This window comes from Wolffia australiana, chromosome 6 (genome assembly GCF_029677425.1).
Source record: "Wolffia australiana isolate 7733 chromosome 6, ASM2967742v1".
Taxonomy (NCBI): Eukaryota; Viridiplantae; Streptophyta; class Magnoliopsida; order Alismatales; family Araceae; genus Wolffia; species Wolffia australiana.
In genome coordinates this window covers 10580701-10597500 of record NC_135840.1, presented here as the reverse complement: position 1 = coordinate 10597500, position 16800 = coordinate 10580701, and the positions used below count along the sequence as shown (strand labels likewise).

The following is a 16800-nucleotide window of genomic DNA, read 5'->3' as shown; positions in this document are numbered from 1 at the left end:
GAATCATCTTTTCCCAATTCTCAACATCCCCTAGTATATCTCTCTGTATGGATAGAATTTGGGAGAAAAGAAAAACTACCTCAAGCGAATGGTATAAGGCTAGATGTTAGATTATTTCTCTCTTCTGTGCCACCACCATTACAGTTGGTGCACATATCTATGTACTCATTAGTCATATCTGTGCAGATCCACGTGTACACATGGTCATGCAAAATTAAAAAGATACTACATGATTTTTAGCTGACATTGAAAATAATACATCTTGTTTTCAGTTTCAGTGTCCAACGAAGGACAACAATAAATGCCATAAGGGGTTTTTTACTTATTCAGCCATGTCTTTGAGACTGTTTCAAAACACATATTACTTTAATGGAACCAAATCATTGCCTTCTCTATGTGCATTTATTGATGGATATTATGTGGTCGTTAAGCAAATCACATTTCTATGCCATGTTTAAGTTTACTAAAAAATATATTTATTCATTATTGTTCTCATGTGATGTTTTCAATGAAGTTTATCGATATATTTCAATGACTCAGTGAATATTCCTAAGGATATAATACGTTGACTACAAGTCTCTAAACATGTATTATAAATATTCCTATTTGATGGATACTCGAGGCATACGTTGAACCATCTGGAAAGAGTAGCACTAACTGATCCTACTTTAATGATAAGTATAGGTGATATTGTGACCATTATTATAGAGACACTAAGGGCATGTATTGGGCACTCTTAATTCAAAGAGGACACTAAATAGTTCCGTGAATGGTATTATAGCTAAACATTAATGAGGTTGATCCATATCATAGTCATCTGAGTGGTCCTCGTATCTAAAACACCAAATACATCTTTTTGAATGATGATTATATTTTGATGATGACTTATGAGGCCCTAATCATGGGATTCAAGTAAGTCTTAGCTCAAATATAGTAATAAGTACACAAAGGTGATTGAGTAGTCAAGATGGGATTGTGCGCCCCTTGTATATGATGATATTGAGTCAAGGAAAAAGACAAATTAAGTATCTGGAAAGGGTACTTAGGATATTGGAGAAACCGTTCTCTAGTGATCCATGTTACACATTCATAGCTAAATATAGCCCAAGTCATTCGAGAGTTTCCCATGGAAAAGGACTATATAGATATCGTAACAGATGATGGTAAATGTCTAATGAGAGAGTTCGATTGTATCAAGTAGAGAACAAAGGTGTAGCTTGTCACCCTAGAAGCATGAAACTTAACCAATCTATTGGGTTAAATTGGTAATATATTAATTAATTTTTATTACTATATTTGATTAATAAGATTTTATAATAAATATTATTCAACCACTAAATTTATTAAATAAGTCATTACATGGGTCACATGATAAGATCTATGGACATTGGTGGGACTAATTAAAACTAAAAGGACTTCTCTGAAAAGAACTATAGATGAGGGAGAATCTCTTTTTAGGCACTCATTCCAGCCAAACCTTGCCCCCTTTGTCTTGTTTTTTTCTCAAGCCACTCTCTCCTCTAGTGAGACTTGATAGTGAGAAGATATACTATATCTTAAAGTAGATTTGAAGGAGAAGAGGAGATCCATTGTCACATCAATCACATGGATACATCTTGAAGATGGGCACATGAATGGCTTTAAGAATATCTTCTAGGGAGAAAGTCAAAGGTGGAATAAGTTCAACACAATGTGACAAAATCATACATTGTTCTATTGATCGGTTGTAACTTTATTTCAAATTTCCCCTGCAAGAAATCTGATTTCAAGCAATCAATCAATCAGACTCAAAAAATCCAACAGTTTATGAACTAAAATCATGATATTTACTCAATTCTCTCACTTTGCTTTTTCTGTTTACTGTTTTTTGAATTGATTTATTATTGCTTTGGCACATTTTCTTGTGAGCTGTAAAGTAAAGCAATGATTACCTCGCACATGGCCCTCTTTACCTCTAAAAACAATGTGAGTTTAAAAATGGTCTAACTGCTAATGATTGATGAAGCCAACCATTGGTGAAAATAAATATCAAACTAATATCTGGTGCATGATGGAATAACATGCAAACTTGAATTTAACTGAGTAAAATTTTACCAACGGCTTAAATAAATTGAGAAATACTATTTTACTTAAAAATTAGTTTGTAAAAGAATATTTGTGGGTATGGAAAATACAGCAAAGTAAATGAATTCCTGTAGTAATTAAAAATAACTATTCAATAGTTTTTAAAATTATTTATCATGACTCCAAAAATATGGAAATTTTCATAAAATCACATCAAATGCTGTTTTATTAAATTTTCAAGTGAGGGCATGACAGTATAGTCATTTTGATGAATTTAATTATGAAATTTACAATGAAATTTATGAGCATTGAAAAAAAGATATAAAAACAAGAGGCAAAACCCATAGTTTAATATGCATTCTTACGATGTTTCTATGTTGTAATTTGAACATTGGGAAGCCGAACTACTTGATTATGAATTAGATGGTACCAGAAGATTGTAAAAAGATAGGTTAAAATTCAAGATATAGAAAAGAAAACAAATAAGGAAGGAGAAAATTAATGAGTTAGTATAAATTGGAGAATACTACTCTGACAAAATAAGAGAACTGGCAATAGAAGATTATGAATGGGCAATAGAAGATCATCAACGATGCCAATTGATAGTCTCAAATTTAGGGTTTTACATCGTCGTAGGTAATTGAGATTATTCAATGAAAAATATGTTTAACCATACTTAGGAATATTTAGCTAGTGATGAAGATGAATCATCTACACAGGGAACGATGATTAAGGATTAAATTTTCTTACTATAATGATTAACGATACGAGAAAAGATAAAGAAGATAATATAATAAGCAAGGTAGTGAAATTGGGTAAAAGGTTATAATAGTTATAATTCAAACTAGTAGAATTAGCAAAAAAAAGACGAGGTAGAAGTAGAATTACGAGACATGTTACGAGAATAAGGTAGAGGACGTGACGGATATGATAATGATCAAATGCGTGAACAGTGTGATGGTAGAGCGAGAGATGAGATAATGGGTACGTAAGGGATTGAAATGATTGTGAAAATATTATGATAAACCCTGATTAAGCTAACTTCAATGTCGCGAAAAGAGCGATATAAGGCAAACACGCTTACCTTAGATCCTTATGTTCCCCCAAGATAATGGCAATTTACGAGTGTCGGTAAGCTCCCCCTCTTCTCTAATGCTTCTTCCCGCACCCAGGACACCAAGAACACACTTGATGGATCTAAAAACACACTATCTTTCAATCAGCCCACACAAGTAGGAAGCAAGTTCAAGATGAAATTCACAGTGATCTAGACCTCTATTTATATATCAGAGGGTAAATGGAAAGAGGAGGGGGAGAAGAAGCAGCGCTGAAAATTTCAGCTCAATCCGAGTTGTAGATTGTCAGATATCGCCATTTGAGGTTGGAGCAATCCTAGCCCGTGATTGTTTTCCATTTCCATTAAATCGCCAAGTCATTAGGAATCCGTGCCGCATTGTCTTCCACAATTGCACTTTTCAGAGCGGCCACATGTATCTGCAGTTGGAAAAATACAGAAGAGAATCATAATATATTTATATTATTTAAATACTTTAATTTAATCATTCTCGTAGCTGATGTGGTGTCGCATCATCACGAGCCACATCAGCGCTTTTCTCACTTTCGTCCAATAGCCAGCTGACACATGCACGCCACGTGTACACGCACATGCCATGTGTACACATGGTGTCGTGTCGTACAGCCACGTTGCCTTCATCGACTATTCCAATGAGAGAGAGAAGAAAAAGTTCAGTTTTCTCTTATCGGGCCTCGATCCACATAGCATTTAGTGTAAAAAAACATATTTTTCACATAGCATTTAGTGGAAAAGTAAAAATCTAATTCGTTAGTTGAATGATGTTATGGCATCGCTTTAAGTGCTGTCATAATGACGTAGCCAAATGATTGGCTGATGGCCATCATTATAATTGGTTCTGATTTGTTGCCCTTCGACGAATCGAATGGGGACATGTGGCCATGCAAAATAGAAAGGTTCAAAATAAATTCAAAAATTCATATATAATAAAATAAAATTCCAAAAAATACATATAAATATCTATATATATCGACTTAGAAAGTTCATATCCTTCCAAATTTAATGCCAAACAGTTACAGAAAAATTATACTCTGACTTAGAAAATTATATTTTTTTAGACTCTATGGTCAGAAAAACCCCAAAAAAACATAAATAATGCAGAAAATTCAGAACATCATTCTAAAAATATATTTAATCATGTTAAACTTGATAACATGAAAATATAAGTAATTTAATGCAAATAAACATGTAAAATTGATCAGATTAAGGTAAAAAAAAATTATGTTATCAGCATGGAAAAAATTTATATTGGATGGAGATTTTTTGTAACAATGATAAGACCTATTACATAATAAATAATTATGTATTTATGGATTGAAATTTAGTCTTATTACCTTTTGGACCTTAAAATTTCAAAATACATGCAAAATAATGGAATTAAAATATAACAGTATTCTAATTGATAACATACTATGGAATGTGATTCATTTTATGTTCCAAGTTAAACATATTTAAAAGGGAGGTATTTACTGATGATAAGACATATATCTCTCGAATAATTTAATATATGCTTGACGTAAACGTGCTTTTGAATGGGATTCATTGAATCCCATTCCAAGAGGTTAAACCTCTTTAATGATTGGTTTAAGCCAATAATTAAAGGCAAAACTGTTTTGGCATCGTGATTAACAATGTCATTATGGCATTTATTACTAACAAACTATCTCTCTTTTTATCTCTATCTCTATCTCTATTTATTTCTCTCTTCCATAGGATGATGTGGCCCAGTAGTAAAAAAGAAGCTCCGTATTAAAATATGGATTATTTTAATACTAGATTTTCCATTGAATAGTCAAAAATTGTGGGGCCCGATGATGTGTCGTGAGACACATGGCCCTACATGTACATGTGGCACCAATGTGTCACTAATGAATTTAGAAATTTAAGGCAGTGTGCTGACACGTCACCACGTCACACGCGCATGTCCCCTTAATATATTCATAAAATATTAGTATACTACTATTTAAATTGTTGTCTTTTTCTTTAACATATACATGGTGTGATAGGTGTTGTCGATTGGGGATGACGCAGGGCAATCTGAGCCATTATGAAGAAAAAAACTAAAAGCAACATGATGACATTGAGGAGGACAATGATAAAGAACTATTTGGATTAAATCATCAGCTAGGAATCATCTAACTTCAGGGCTTGATGTCCAGCAATCCATAAGTCTGATTGAACTGAAATCTTGAGGGTAGCTTCATCTTTTTATACTCTATCCATCCATTCATTAAGATCTATAAATTGAACCCCTGATATTTTTAAAAAACATATTTAAGCTCACTTCTCCTAGAGACAAAGATTGAAAGAAATTGAAGTTTTTAAGGTCCATTAAGAGTGTTCATGGTGTCTAGCATTCTTGGATAGGGTCGACCAAGAAGTGGGGAGGCTGGTCTGCATCAGGATGATGCCTTGATCCTAGTGGAACATAAGCATCAAAGGTTAGTATTTTGTCGTGCATTGACCATTCTTGAACACATACACTTATGTAGATCATATCCATTTCATCACAACTATCCACCATATCCATCTCCATTCATTGTCATCTACCACCCATTTCACATATCATCTTCCAGCTACATCATATATCATCCACACCATAACGATGTCATCATGTGTTTTCTTCTTTATCCGCCTACCAAACCCTAAACCACCTTCTTCCTTCCTCTTATCCCTCACTCATTCCCTACCTCCAAAACCTTCATTTTAGCGTCTCATTCCATCAGCTCCATCATGTGTCATTTTCAAACCTGCTTATCCTATAAAGAACCCTAATTTAAATATTAAAGCATAAATTACATATTTCTGATTAACATTTCCTACTTTTTCATTTTCACCTGCTTTGTCTACATTCCATTGCGTACCAGTCAGGGTAATAGTCATCCTGGTCTTATTAAATAGTTATTATTCCCATATGGTCATTATCTCTTGTCCTATATGTATTCCTTCTTCTCCTCTTAAAATCACCATATCAAAAGAGTCATTTTCCTATGATATGTTCCATGTAGAGACGACATGTACTCATCCAGTATCCAATGCATTTAAGTGAGTGTTGGTTAATAAATTTTATTGATTAAAATTAAATTAAAAAAATGTAATTTTACCATAACTTATTATTTTATCACATAGACTGTCGTAACCAATGAGTTGACCTAATATATCTTCCATGTCTTGGTTTATAGACTTTAATATGTTGTGACCACGTGAGTTTCGATTGGTGTGCCAATCCTTGGCTGGATCAGATGGTTGGCCTAGTGACCAGTTAGCCAAGATATGGAAGGATAGCTGGTCTGGAAACCCAAGCCATAGATGGGCCTCCTGGTTACCAACTATTCAAGATGTATCTATGTTAAGATCTTCAAAATGACACACCATATAACTCCTGAGGGGAAAAATAAAAATTTTAATTATACATAAATATTAGATATGTATGTGGCCTACAAGCCAATTGCACATGCTACTTATGTTTCAATATTCATTCATACAAAACATGCATTATAATGTAGATAATATGCTTATAATTGGATTCCATAAATACAAAAAATAACAAAGTGAATCATGATAGGATGATAATTTTGTGATCACTCTTCTTTAAACATGTAGTTTAAATATTACTCTTTGAAGGATAGTCAATAAGGAGAACAAATATTCAGAAAGAGTAGTGTTACCTAATCTCGCTCTAATGGTGAGTTTGGCTGATCCCATAAGCATTAATGCGGAGACATTAACAACACATAGTGAGTGCTCCTAGAGGAAATGGTTCACTGAAATCATCTGTAACAATCCCTAAATGGTATTATACTTTATTAAAATTCACATTTATTCATTTCACACATAAGTGTGTAAATGTTCCTTACACCTGACACGCCAAAGACACCTTGTGGATGGATGGTTGTGTTATGAGAATGATCCATGATTCTCTAACCATGGGATTCGAAATTGTCTTAGCTCTGATACAGCCACACGTTCATCATCAAGATGGGATCAGCCACCATCAATATTATAGTGATTGACTCAAGGAAGAAGACATAGTTAATTCCCTCACCATGGTAGTTGATAGAGTCGAGTAGAAGTTATCTGAATGGTTTCGCCATGCATTTCTACCAGCTACAATGACTCATAAGGGTTTTCATAATGCATTTCTACTAACTAGTTACCCATACCCTAAGTCATTCAGGAGTCTCAGGAAAATATAGAATTTAAATTATGGTTAATTTTGACATGAGAGTTGATGTGCACTTAAAAAATTTTAGAGCACAATAAGTGGTTAGACACCCTATGGGCTGGAAAATCAACATATCAATTAGGTTGCATTGGTCCTTAGTTTACTAATTTATATGACGATAATTGATAATGTCCCCTATAAAAAGTTATTGTGCCACTAAAGTTATTAAGTAGACTGATACATGGGCCTTGAAGATTTTCAAACATTGGTGGATATAATCTTAGGTTCAGGGAAATTAATGAAGATTTCTTGGGGGCTATTATGAAAATTTTATAGAGATTGTAGTAGCGGAGGAATTTAATTTTTGACCCATGCAATTTATTCCTCAGTGCTATCCCTCCCTGCGCTATTTGAAAGTGATAATTCTAGTGATACTAGATGGTAACAAATTTTGCTCAGATTTCTTGTGGTACTACTTGAGGTGATGATGAAGAGATTGAATGCTCTGAAGTTTGTGTCGACATCAGAATGGCTTAAGGAGACTCATCTATGGAACAAAGAAGGTACAGATTTTATCTGTGTGAATATATTATGATCATCTATGTTTTCTATATTAGGATCCATATGTAGCTCTTTGTATGCACAACCAAATTCCGATTAGGTTAATCAAGGCCACGAATCCCAATAGAGCCTTGTCAATTGGATGAACAAGTAATTGAAATGGTTAAGGAGCTGGTTTCATCTCTATCAATAGTTGTGATCAGTGATTCATAGTGCATGTGAAAAAGACAAATGGTAGACTGTATGTTGAATCTTAATTCTGTCATCAAATGATTAGTTACCGGTAACATGAAACTATTATTATTAATAGTTTGTTATAATGATGTATTTCACTATTTACATTCTATTATGCACACAGGTTAGTTAAGATTCATGGTTAAAATATGAACACCATGAATAATTTTTCATATTAATCAATTCATCCATTTGTTAGACTAAACCACTGGAATATTTCATTCAAGAGGATAAATTATGATATTTATTTGGCCTTTATGATACTTAGGTAAATTGGCTAGTTAATTTTTTATGCAACCCAAGCTTATAGAAGGACAAAGATGAAGTCATAAGGTCATGTTTATGTGGAGCTCTTCAGATTCTCATTTTAGAGTTTCTGAATAATTTAAAATCATGGTAGATGTGATTTTGGACTCCAAATAAAGTGATCCTATCCCTCCATTGAAGGTTAAGGAAACCAAGAGCAGGGTGGTTTCCATATCCTTTCTGGAGGAAAATAATGATTTGGGTCTAGGAAATTCCTTATATCCACTGTTGAGGTCCAAGGGTAGGAAGATGGACTTTCATATAGTTTGAACGAGGACTGAGGAGGAAAACATCAATCGCCCACCAGAGAAATTGACCAACAGATTCATTGAACCAGCCACATTTTATTTCTTTGATATCGTCACCTAAATCATACGGTTTCAAATGCCAACAACCAGTATAAACAAATTACGCATGTAGCAAAAGTTACTTTCAAAACAGTCCATTGCAATTTCCCCCGTTCACTTCCGTAAATAGCACACTCTTGACCGATTGTTTAACATCCCCTACCCAACACCCACAACTAATGTGAAGTTCTTATTCACCACTTTGAGAGTATGAGTAGATGCTCTTATTTAAATAGTTATAGTTCATTTTATGCTCTAAAAGCCCCCAAATTTTCCAAAAAAAAAAAATTTTTCTTAAAAATTTAAATTAATGTTTTCTTGCATCCAAAACTAGATGTATTGTGCTCTTAATTTCCAGATCATAATGCCATGCAGGATTATAGTAAAATTATTGAAAATGGAGAGGGGTAAAGTTGTAAATCTAGGACAAACATCGTGATTTAAAGTCCCCAGTGTCTCACTTGAGTGTAATGATGAGTTAGTGTGAAATTCAAAGTAGCAATTGATATATGAACAATACCAATATGATCTTATGAGCTATAGAATTATTGCACTATCTTTATGTGAATCATCAAAATTTCATACCCACCACATTACCTAGTTAATCCATGTGGCTGGCTTAATTAAGGGGTGAGTTGGATAAAACATAGTATCTATGTATTTACTATAACGTAGGGATTCGTTCATTCAAAACCTCATTCGGCCTGATTCTTGCATTCCAGGAGCAAAAAATTGGAGTGATGTTCAAAAAAAGACTCATGACAGGAAAGAAAATTCAGCCCATTGTGCTTGTGGTGACAAGATTAGTGTGACCTGATGTATCAAATAATAGGTGCTAAGTGACATATTTGAGTGAACTATTTAATGACTATTAATATTTAAATTTATCATTTAAACATCATTTAACACTTAATTCATGAAATTTGCCTAAATTAGTAATTGAGTATTTGTATGTATTTTTTAAGACTAACCCCACCTGACTCATAAAGTCAAGTGGAATGAATCTCACCTCTCTTTTAGATTTTTTGACATTTTCAGATTTAGGTCTCATTTGAGGGTTATTGGGCTAAGGGAAAGAAGTACAAGTAGGCCCAACCACGTTCAAAGCTCCAAGAGTGGCCCAGAGTTGCAGCTTGCATGACTTTAATGAGCCTTTAATATTATTAAGGCCATTCTTTAAAAAAAAGTAAGCCAAGTGAGCATCCATAATGAGGGGCAATCAGAGGACTCAAACCTGATTGGAGGACACCTCTTCACTAGGATTGAGGTTTCAGAAGAGATCTGGACAATTCAAGACCCTGGGAGATCCAAGGGTCATGATTTCCCTCTTTTCCCTACATAAACCCCTCACAATCCAATGTCATACTCACTCTTGCTTCAATCTAAATCCAAGATTTAGTGGCATGTGTGCAATTTTTCTTCAGTCCTCTTACCTTTAGCAAGAGTTGGGTAGAGCAGGGGTATTCCAGAGCAAGAGCTGTTGGAGAAGTGGAAGAGTCTTGATCACCTTGGGCCTTGGATGGTGTGACAAAGAGGTTTGATCATTGTTTCTTCCCCTCATCCCTATCTGTTCACTGTTGTCTGCAAGTTAGTCTTGGAGCAGCTAGCCAACATCTAGACGGTTCCAACGCCTCCAACATCTAGACGGTTAAATTATTTTATTTTATTTTATTTTAATAATTACAAAAAATCCTAAAAATTCCAAAAATTCATACTTTATCTAATGTTTCCTTTTAGAATTAATTTTAATATAGATAAAATTTCTTAATTATAATTTTAGTAATTCTAGTTATTGTGTTTTATAAGTAATAAATTATAAGTATAAAACAAACTTATACAAATCTACCAAAATATTTTAAATCGAAAATTCACTAACTATTACTTTGCTATCTAAGGATTGATCCTTACTCTACCTAGGCTAGTAAGGTTAATAAATATTGTTGTTTTAACTCAGATTATCTAAAAAACTATAATTAGTGATTATTTTATCACTAATACACCCCAAAAATGAGTTATCATGACCTTCTTCATTTCTAACTCATATGTTTCCCTTTTCTTCCTAGGTTATCGTTACCAATAGCCTACATTTTCACCATCATGCACACCAATTTGTGCTTAGCTTATACATGGACTTGTTACTGTATGGAATGGTACACCAAAAAATATAAATATGAATCATCCCAATTCAATTTGTTTTAAATTTTTTAGATTACCAATTTTATTTATTTTCATAGTCTCATGGCTCACTAGGTCTGCATACTAGGTTGTTTGTAGCTCAGCAATTAGACGGTTGTGAGACCAGGCCAATCAACTGACAGGTTGAGTTAATGGACAAAAGTGCATAACATAAGTCAGCACAGAACCAACTAAGTTGACTACGTATGAGTCGAGTCAATAAGGGTTTTTCTAAGCAAATTCAGTCCAAACTAGTCAACTCAGTTTCCAAAAAAGGGGTGACTTTTATTGGAATATTTCAACTCAAACCAAAATAGTTCATCCCATATTCTATGAATATATCAACTCAACAAGGTTTCCCAAACCACAGCTGAGTCAGCCTGGATACAAGTGAGCATGGTTATGTGACAAATATTTACAAACCACAAAGGAATTTTGTGCTGAAGAACATGGCCAATCATGGTTGTCATATCCATAGCAGAAGGAAAACCCTTTTATAAATGATTCGTATCTTTTCACATCCACTAATTTGTTGAAATAATATGCTCTAAGAAAATTCTCGTGAAATAATCATGCCAAGTGAGCTCATGTATTTGTAGTTTTTGTAAATCTAAGATCCATGCATTTCTATTGGATGAAATTTTAAGTGAGCTGGCACTCCAAGAGGGACAAAGTTAACGTTGAATCAAAGGCTCCGCCATGGGGACAAATTAGTGAGAAATTGAAACCCGGTTCTAGTAGATCTCTTCTTTAACCGTAACTAACATATTTTTTTATTTCTGACTCACTTAACATCTATGTTAAATTTTCATTTATACTAGAAATCACTGGTATTGGTTTATTATTTCCTTAAAATTCTATGATTTTTTCTTTTGAAGTTTTAAACTTCTCGGAGATTTTAAGATATGTACTCGATAGTATTTGTTTACATACAAAATATTTTATAAATTATCAAATCTCCTCGTGGAGAATCACTCTTTAGCACGTAAAAAATGTGATTTCTATAGGTGAAATAGGGTAAAAATGTATAATAACCATCAGTAATTAATAAACATATATAAATGTTATTATTTATTTTTTCCATAAACAATTATAAATCAATATATCCTCATATTTAGTCCAACTCACTTGCCAAATAATTATGGATAAGTTATTCTATGAAGGCTTATGAACATCAATAAAATTTTTCAAATGTTATATTCAATATAAAATTAAAGTTCAGATATCAATTTCATTATTCAGATATTATCTCTCGCTCATCTTATATTTTTTATGTCTCATTATTTTAGAGCACTTTTTCTTCATAATGATCAACTAATTTCCAATAAAGTAAAATATCATTGAAATTAACACTTTTGAAAATAAATATAACTATACTATTTTCATTTAGAACATTTGAAATGTTTTTTTCATGTCATTTTGTTGGTTAACTATTTAGAGAAACACAGTCTACGCAATGGTTTATAGTAACTACTTTATCTTATAATGGGTAAAAATGTTATTATTCTCCATATTCCCTTATTTAGATTTGAATAAAATCAATTTCTTAAATTCAAGTGTATTTTAACTAAAAGACAGTCATATAAAATGGTGATATGACATAAATGCAGATAAACTATGTAAATCAGTGCTTGAATATGGATAATCTGCAACTCATGCAGCACAAACTTTGTCATCAATATGAACTGTGTAACTTCTATATTCCTGATAAAAAGGTGATGATTCCTGTGCCATTCACTTTTAAGATTTGGTATTTTTGTATTGATCATTTTTAGACTTCGTGGTGAAGATACATAAATATTTACGACAAGTCAAAGTTTCACTAGTTCTTTATTAAAAGGAAAATGAGAGCAAGACAAAGATAGTTATTGCTTACTTCCATTGGTCCAGATATCTATTTTTGTCTTTGATCCTTCTACTATGTCAGAATTTATTGTAGTTATCAAACACAAAAGCTATCCGCATAATATGTTTAAATTTTTTGGGTTAATCTCAAACTTCAATACAGTCCTACACGATGAGAATCTATCACAATAAAAATGATTTTATTACCCTTAAAAGATAATTATGTTCTATTTTCTAATACCATTTTTTAATTTGCATGTTATTTATTCCATAAAAATATCTTATTAAATTTGATATCATTTTTTAAAAAAACTGTAATAAAATCATCAAACCAGATATATCTTCATACTAAATAATTTCCGTCAGCTTCTGTCGGAAATGTTATTCTCAAAATTCATTATGGATATAATGCTATAGTTTAAATGGTAGGTGTTAGTTAGAATGAAATGACAATGGTCTCAAATGTATAGGTTCTAAAAAATGGTTTCACAAGTTCAATTTTATATGTAACAAATGGCATATTTAATTAAAGGGCAAATATTCCCATATATCCCGGGTTTTTTAAATCGTCTGCGATCTATCCCGGGTTTTAAAAAGTTCCGCGATCTATCCCCAAATTATTTTATTCCACGATCTATCCCGAGTTTTTTAAATCATCCGCGATCTATCCCGAGTTTTTTAAATCTCCAATAGAAGAAGGAGATCATGGGCTTAAATAGAGGAATGAATTAGGGAATGGATATTACCTAATACTCTCGCAATCCATTCCTCTAGTTAAGCCCATGATCTCCTTCTTCCCCCAATAGAAGCTCCCGTTTTTTATCTTCTCCTCTCCAAAATCATCTTTTCTTCTCTATCCTCCCCGTTAAGAACGTTGGTGAGATCGGCTTAACCAGCTTTTACCCCCGACTGCTAAAGGCAGAGAGTGAGGAAAATCGTCACTGGTAGAAGCAGTGACTCTCTAACTTGGTTTCGCATAAGCAGATCACCGACATTTAGTCAGTAAGAAATTAAATGTCTGTGCGTCCCGCTTTAATGCTGTAGCTTCATCTAGAGTAACAGTTCCTTACGACTCATTCTCTCGCATGCTCGCTATTCGCCACGGCAGCAGAACGTGGGTGGCATACGAAAGCTCATGGAAACCCCATGCTCAAATGCCCACCACTATATAAACACAACTCGCTCCTTCAGAAAAGCCAACCGAGCAAAGAACAAATCCAACTCTACTCTTCATCTGTTCTAGTGATTCTGAGTTTGTATTCTTCCCATGGCGCACAACAACATCAAGAGTCATCATCGCGGCGCGGAGATCTACACCGGCGACGTGGTATGCCGCCAGAAGACCATAGCCCTACTCGAGGAGCTTAACCTGCCCAGAGGCCTGCTCCCCGTTGAGAGCGTTGACGAGATCGGCATTAACCGTCTCACGGGCTTTGTTTGGCTCCGCCAGAAGAAGGCCCTCGTTTACACGTTCCCGAAGGCCGGCCGAGTCGTCTCCTTTGGTACCGAGGTCACGGGCTTCGTTGAGAACCGCCGAATGCGGCAGGTGACGGGCGTGAAGTCGAAGGAGATGCTCATGTGGTTCTCTTTGGACGAGTTCTTCGTGGACGCCAAGGACGCCACCAAGATCGTCTTCAGAACGCCCGTCGGCCTGTCCAAGTCCTATCCGACGTCCGCCTTTGAGCTTGACTAGGAGTACAACAAGTTATTTGTTTCCTATGAGATTCTCGTTCGTCCGGTCTGAATTCGCTCAGAAGTCGATTACCCTTCTCAGCTGTTACATGTCACTCATAAGTTGTAAATTTGCTGTTGAAAAATGATAGGAGAACAAAATCGCTTTCAATTGTGAATTTCTGCTTACCGGGAGATGGTAATTAGTCTCTGGGCTTGGAATCCGCGAATAAGGATTTGTTCCTAGGCTTTCAATTACTACGTGATCTTCTCCGAGCACCGTGTAAGATTGTTGTTGATGAAGTCCTCAAGAAGATAGTACTGAAATGGATTGGTCTTTCTGGGAATGCCGCTTCGTTTTGGATTTTGTTGCCATTTTTGTTTCACGTCATAATCTCATACAGGGTTTGACGGTCCCGGTTTTTTGTACTAAAGAAGAACTAAACCTTATCTGAAGTTCGGTCGGGCTCTGGTCTGGTCATGTTGGGTCGTGGTGTGGTCCCGCTCTAGTTATGTTGACTAGTTCATGTCAAAGACAAAGTGAAAAATTACAAGGAAGAAGACAAGAATAATAAAGTAAGAAGAAGAAAAAAAAATTGCATGGAAGAGGAAGAAAAAATAACAAGAAAAGGAGAAGAAAAAAAGAAAGAAAAACGAAAGGAAGCATAAAACAAGAAGAGAAGAAGAAGAAAAGATAAAGATAAGAATAATAAAAGAATAAGAAAGGAAGATGAAAAGAACAAGAAGAAAAGAATAATAAAACAAGATGAAGAGAAAATGGAGGTGAAGACGACAAGAATAATAAAATAAGAAGAAAAGAAAATGGACGTGAAGAAGACAATAAAAAGAGAAGAATATGAAAAGAAAAGAAAGACAGATGAAAATATTTATAAAAGAAGAAGAATAATAGAAGATGAAAGGAAGATGAAAAGAAGGTGAATAGAAGCAGAAAAGAAAAACAGAACAATAATAAAGGAAGATGAGCTATCCATTAACTGTGTTTTTAATTTTCCTGAATTGTTTGATTTGTATCATATTTTCCAAATCCAAACAAGAGAAATTTCCATATAACACTGAATATGTTTTTGACAATTTCTCCTTGTCATATAAGAAGAAGAGAAATTGCAATATAATTTTCAAATTTTATTATATTTTCATCTTGTATGGGTTACCTCATAGACATATAAATAATGTATTCATATACACACAGCATATCGGTTGATAGCTGTCACAGGCATCTCTACCGTTAAAACGAGGCACGTCTTTCATATTTTGCTTGCAGTATGACTTGGTTCGAGATTACTTTATATTTTTATCAATGGTGAAGATTTATCCATCAATTAATTGTGCATCCATGTCCACTACTAAGTCCTGGAGTCATATAAATCCCATATATGAGATATTTTTGGCATAGGCCTTGTGAAAGAATGATAAATTTTAACATATTCTATTCAATGTAAAAGAGATGATTGATAACTTTTATATTCTTCAACAAAATTTTGATATTTATTTATCAATGTCATTCATCAAGTAAAAGTTTGATTGTAGAACTTTACACATTCTGAAGTGTCATTTAGGTCGAATTGGGTCCATTTCAGGATCCTACATTTTGGGAAAAAAAATAAATTAATAGAAAATATTTATTTGAAAATACAGAACACATTATTAAGACAGAGTGAGATATGTTAAAACTGTAAATAAAGTACACTTTACCAGACACCAAATTTTACAGTCAAGTCTATCACACACCATTTTCCTAACAAATTCATATTTAGGTTTCAACATATCAGAAGCCAAGGATAAACTAATAATGTTACATAAGTTTAAGTAGCTAAGGCAGGTAATTTAGGCTTTTTAAATCTCATTCACCCTAACCTAATTATTGTGTGAGATATGATCTCACTACCCAGGGAATGAGATAGAGGATTGGGTAGAACGAGTTTTCTTACCCAGGTTAAGTTAGCCATTAATCCTATTCATGGATATCCGAATGAGGCGATGGGACCCCTAACCAAATTCGTGTGAATGGCATAACTATTCAAATTTTATGAATTTGAATAGTTGTAAATACAGCATAACTACTATACCAATCAAATAAAATTGGTGAAGCTATACTATCTTCTACTCCCAAAATCTCCCATGATATGATGATGTGTGGCCTTCTTTGACTTGCCCCCCAAAGCCTCCTCTTTTTCAGCTCACAAGTTCTTTACATAATTAATGTCCAAAGCCTACTGGGATCTACTTCAAATAACTTCATTCAGGTAGATATTCAAGTATGTTTACTGAGAAGTAATCCCTCAATATATTTCATGGAGAATATTTCTAATGTTCAATGA

General features: G+C 33.9%; 1 protein-coding gene across 1 annotated transcript; it reads left to right on the top strand.

Moving 5' to 3' along the window:
* Positions 1–14057: 14057 nt before the first annotated feature.
* On the top strand, positions 14058–14483 carry LOC144704960 (uncharacterized). The gene has a single exon (XM_078577543.1). It carries the CDS (start codon positions 14058–14060, stop codon positions 14481–14483), a length of 426 nt encoding a protein of 141 aa, XP_078433669.1.
* Positions 14484–16800: the final 2317 nt, after the last annotated feature.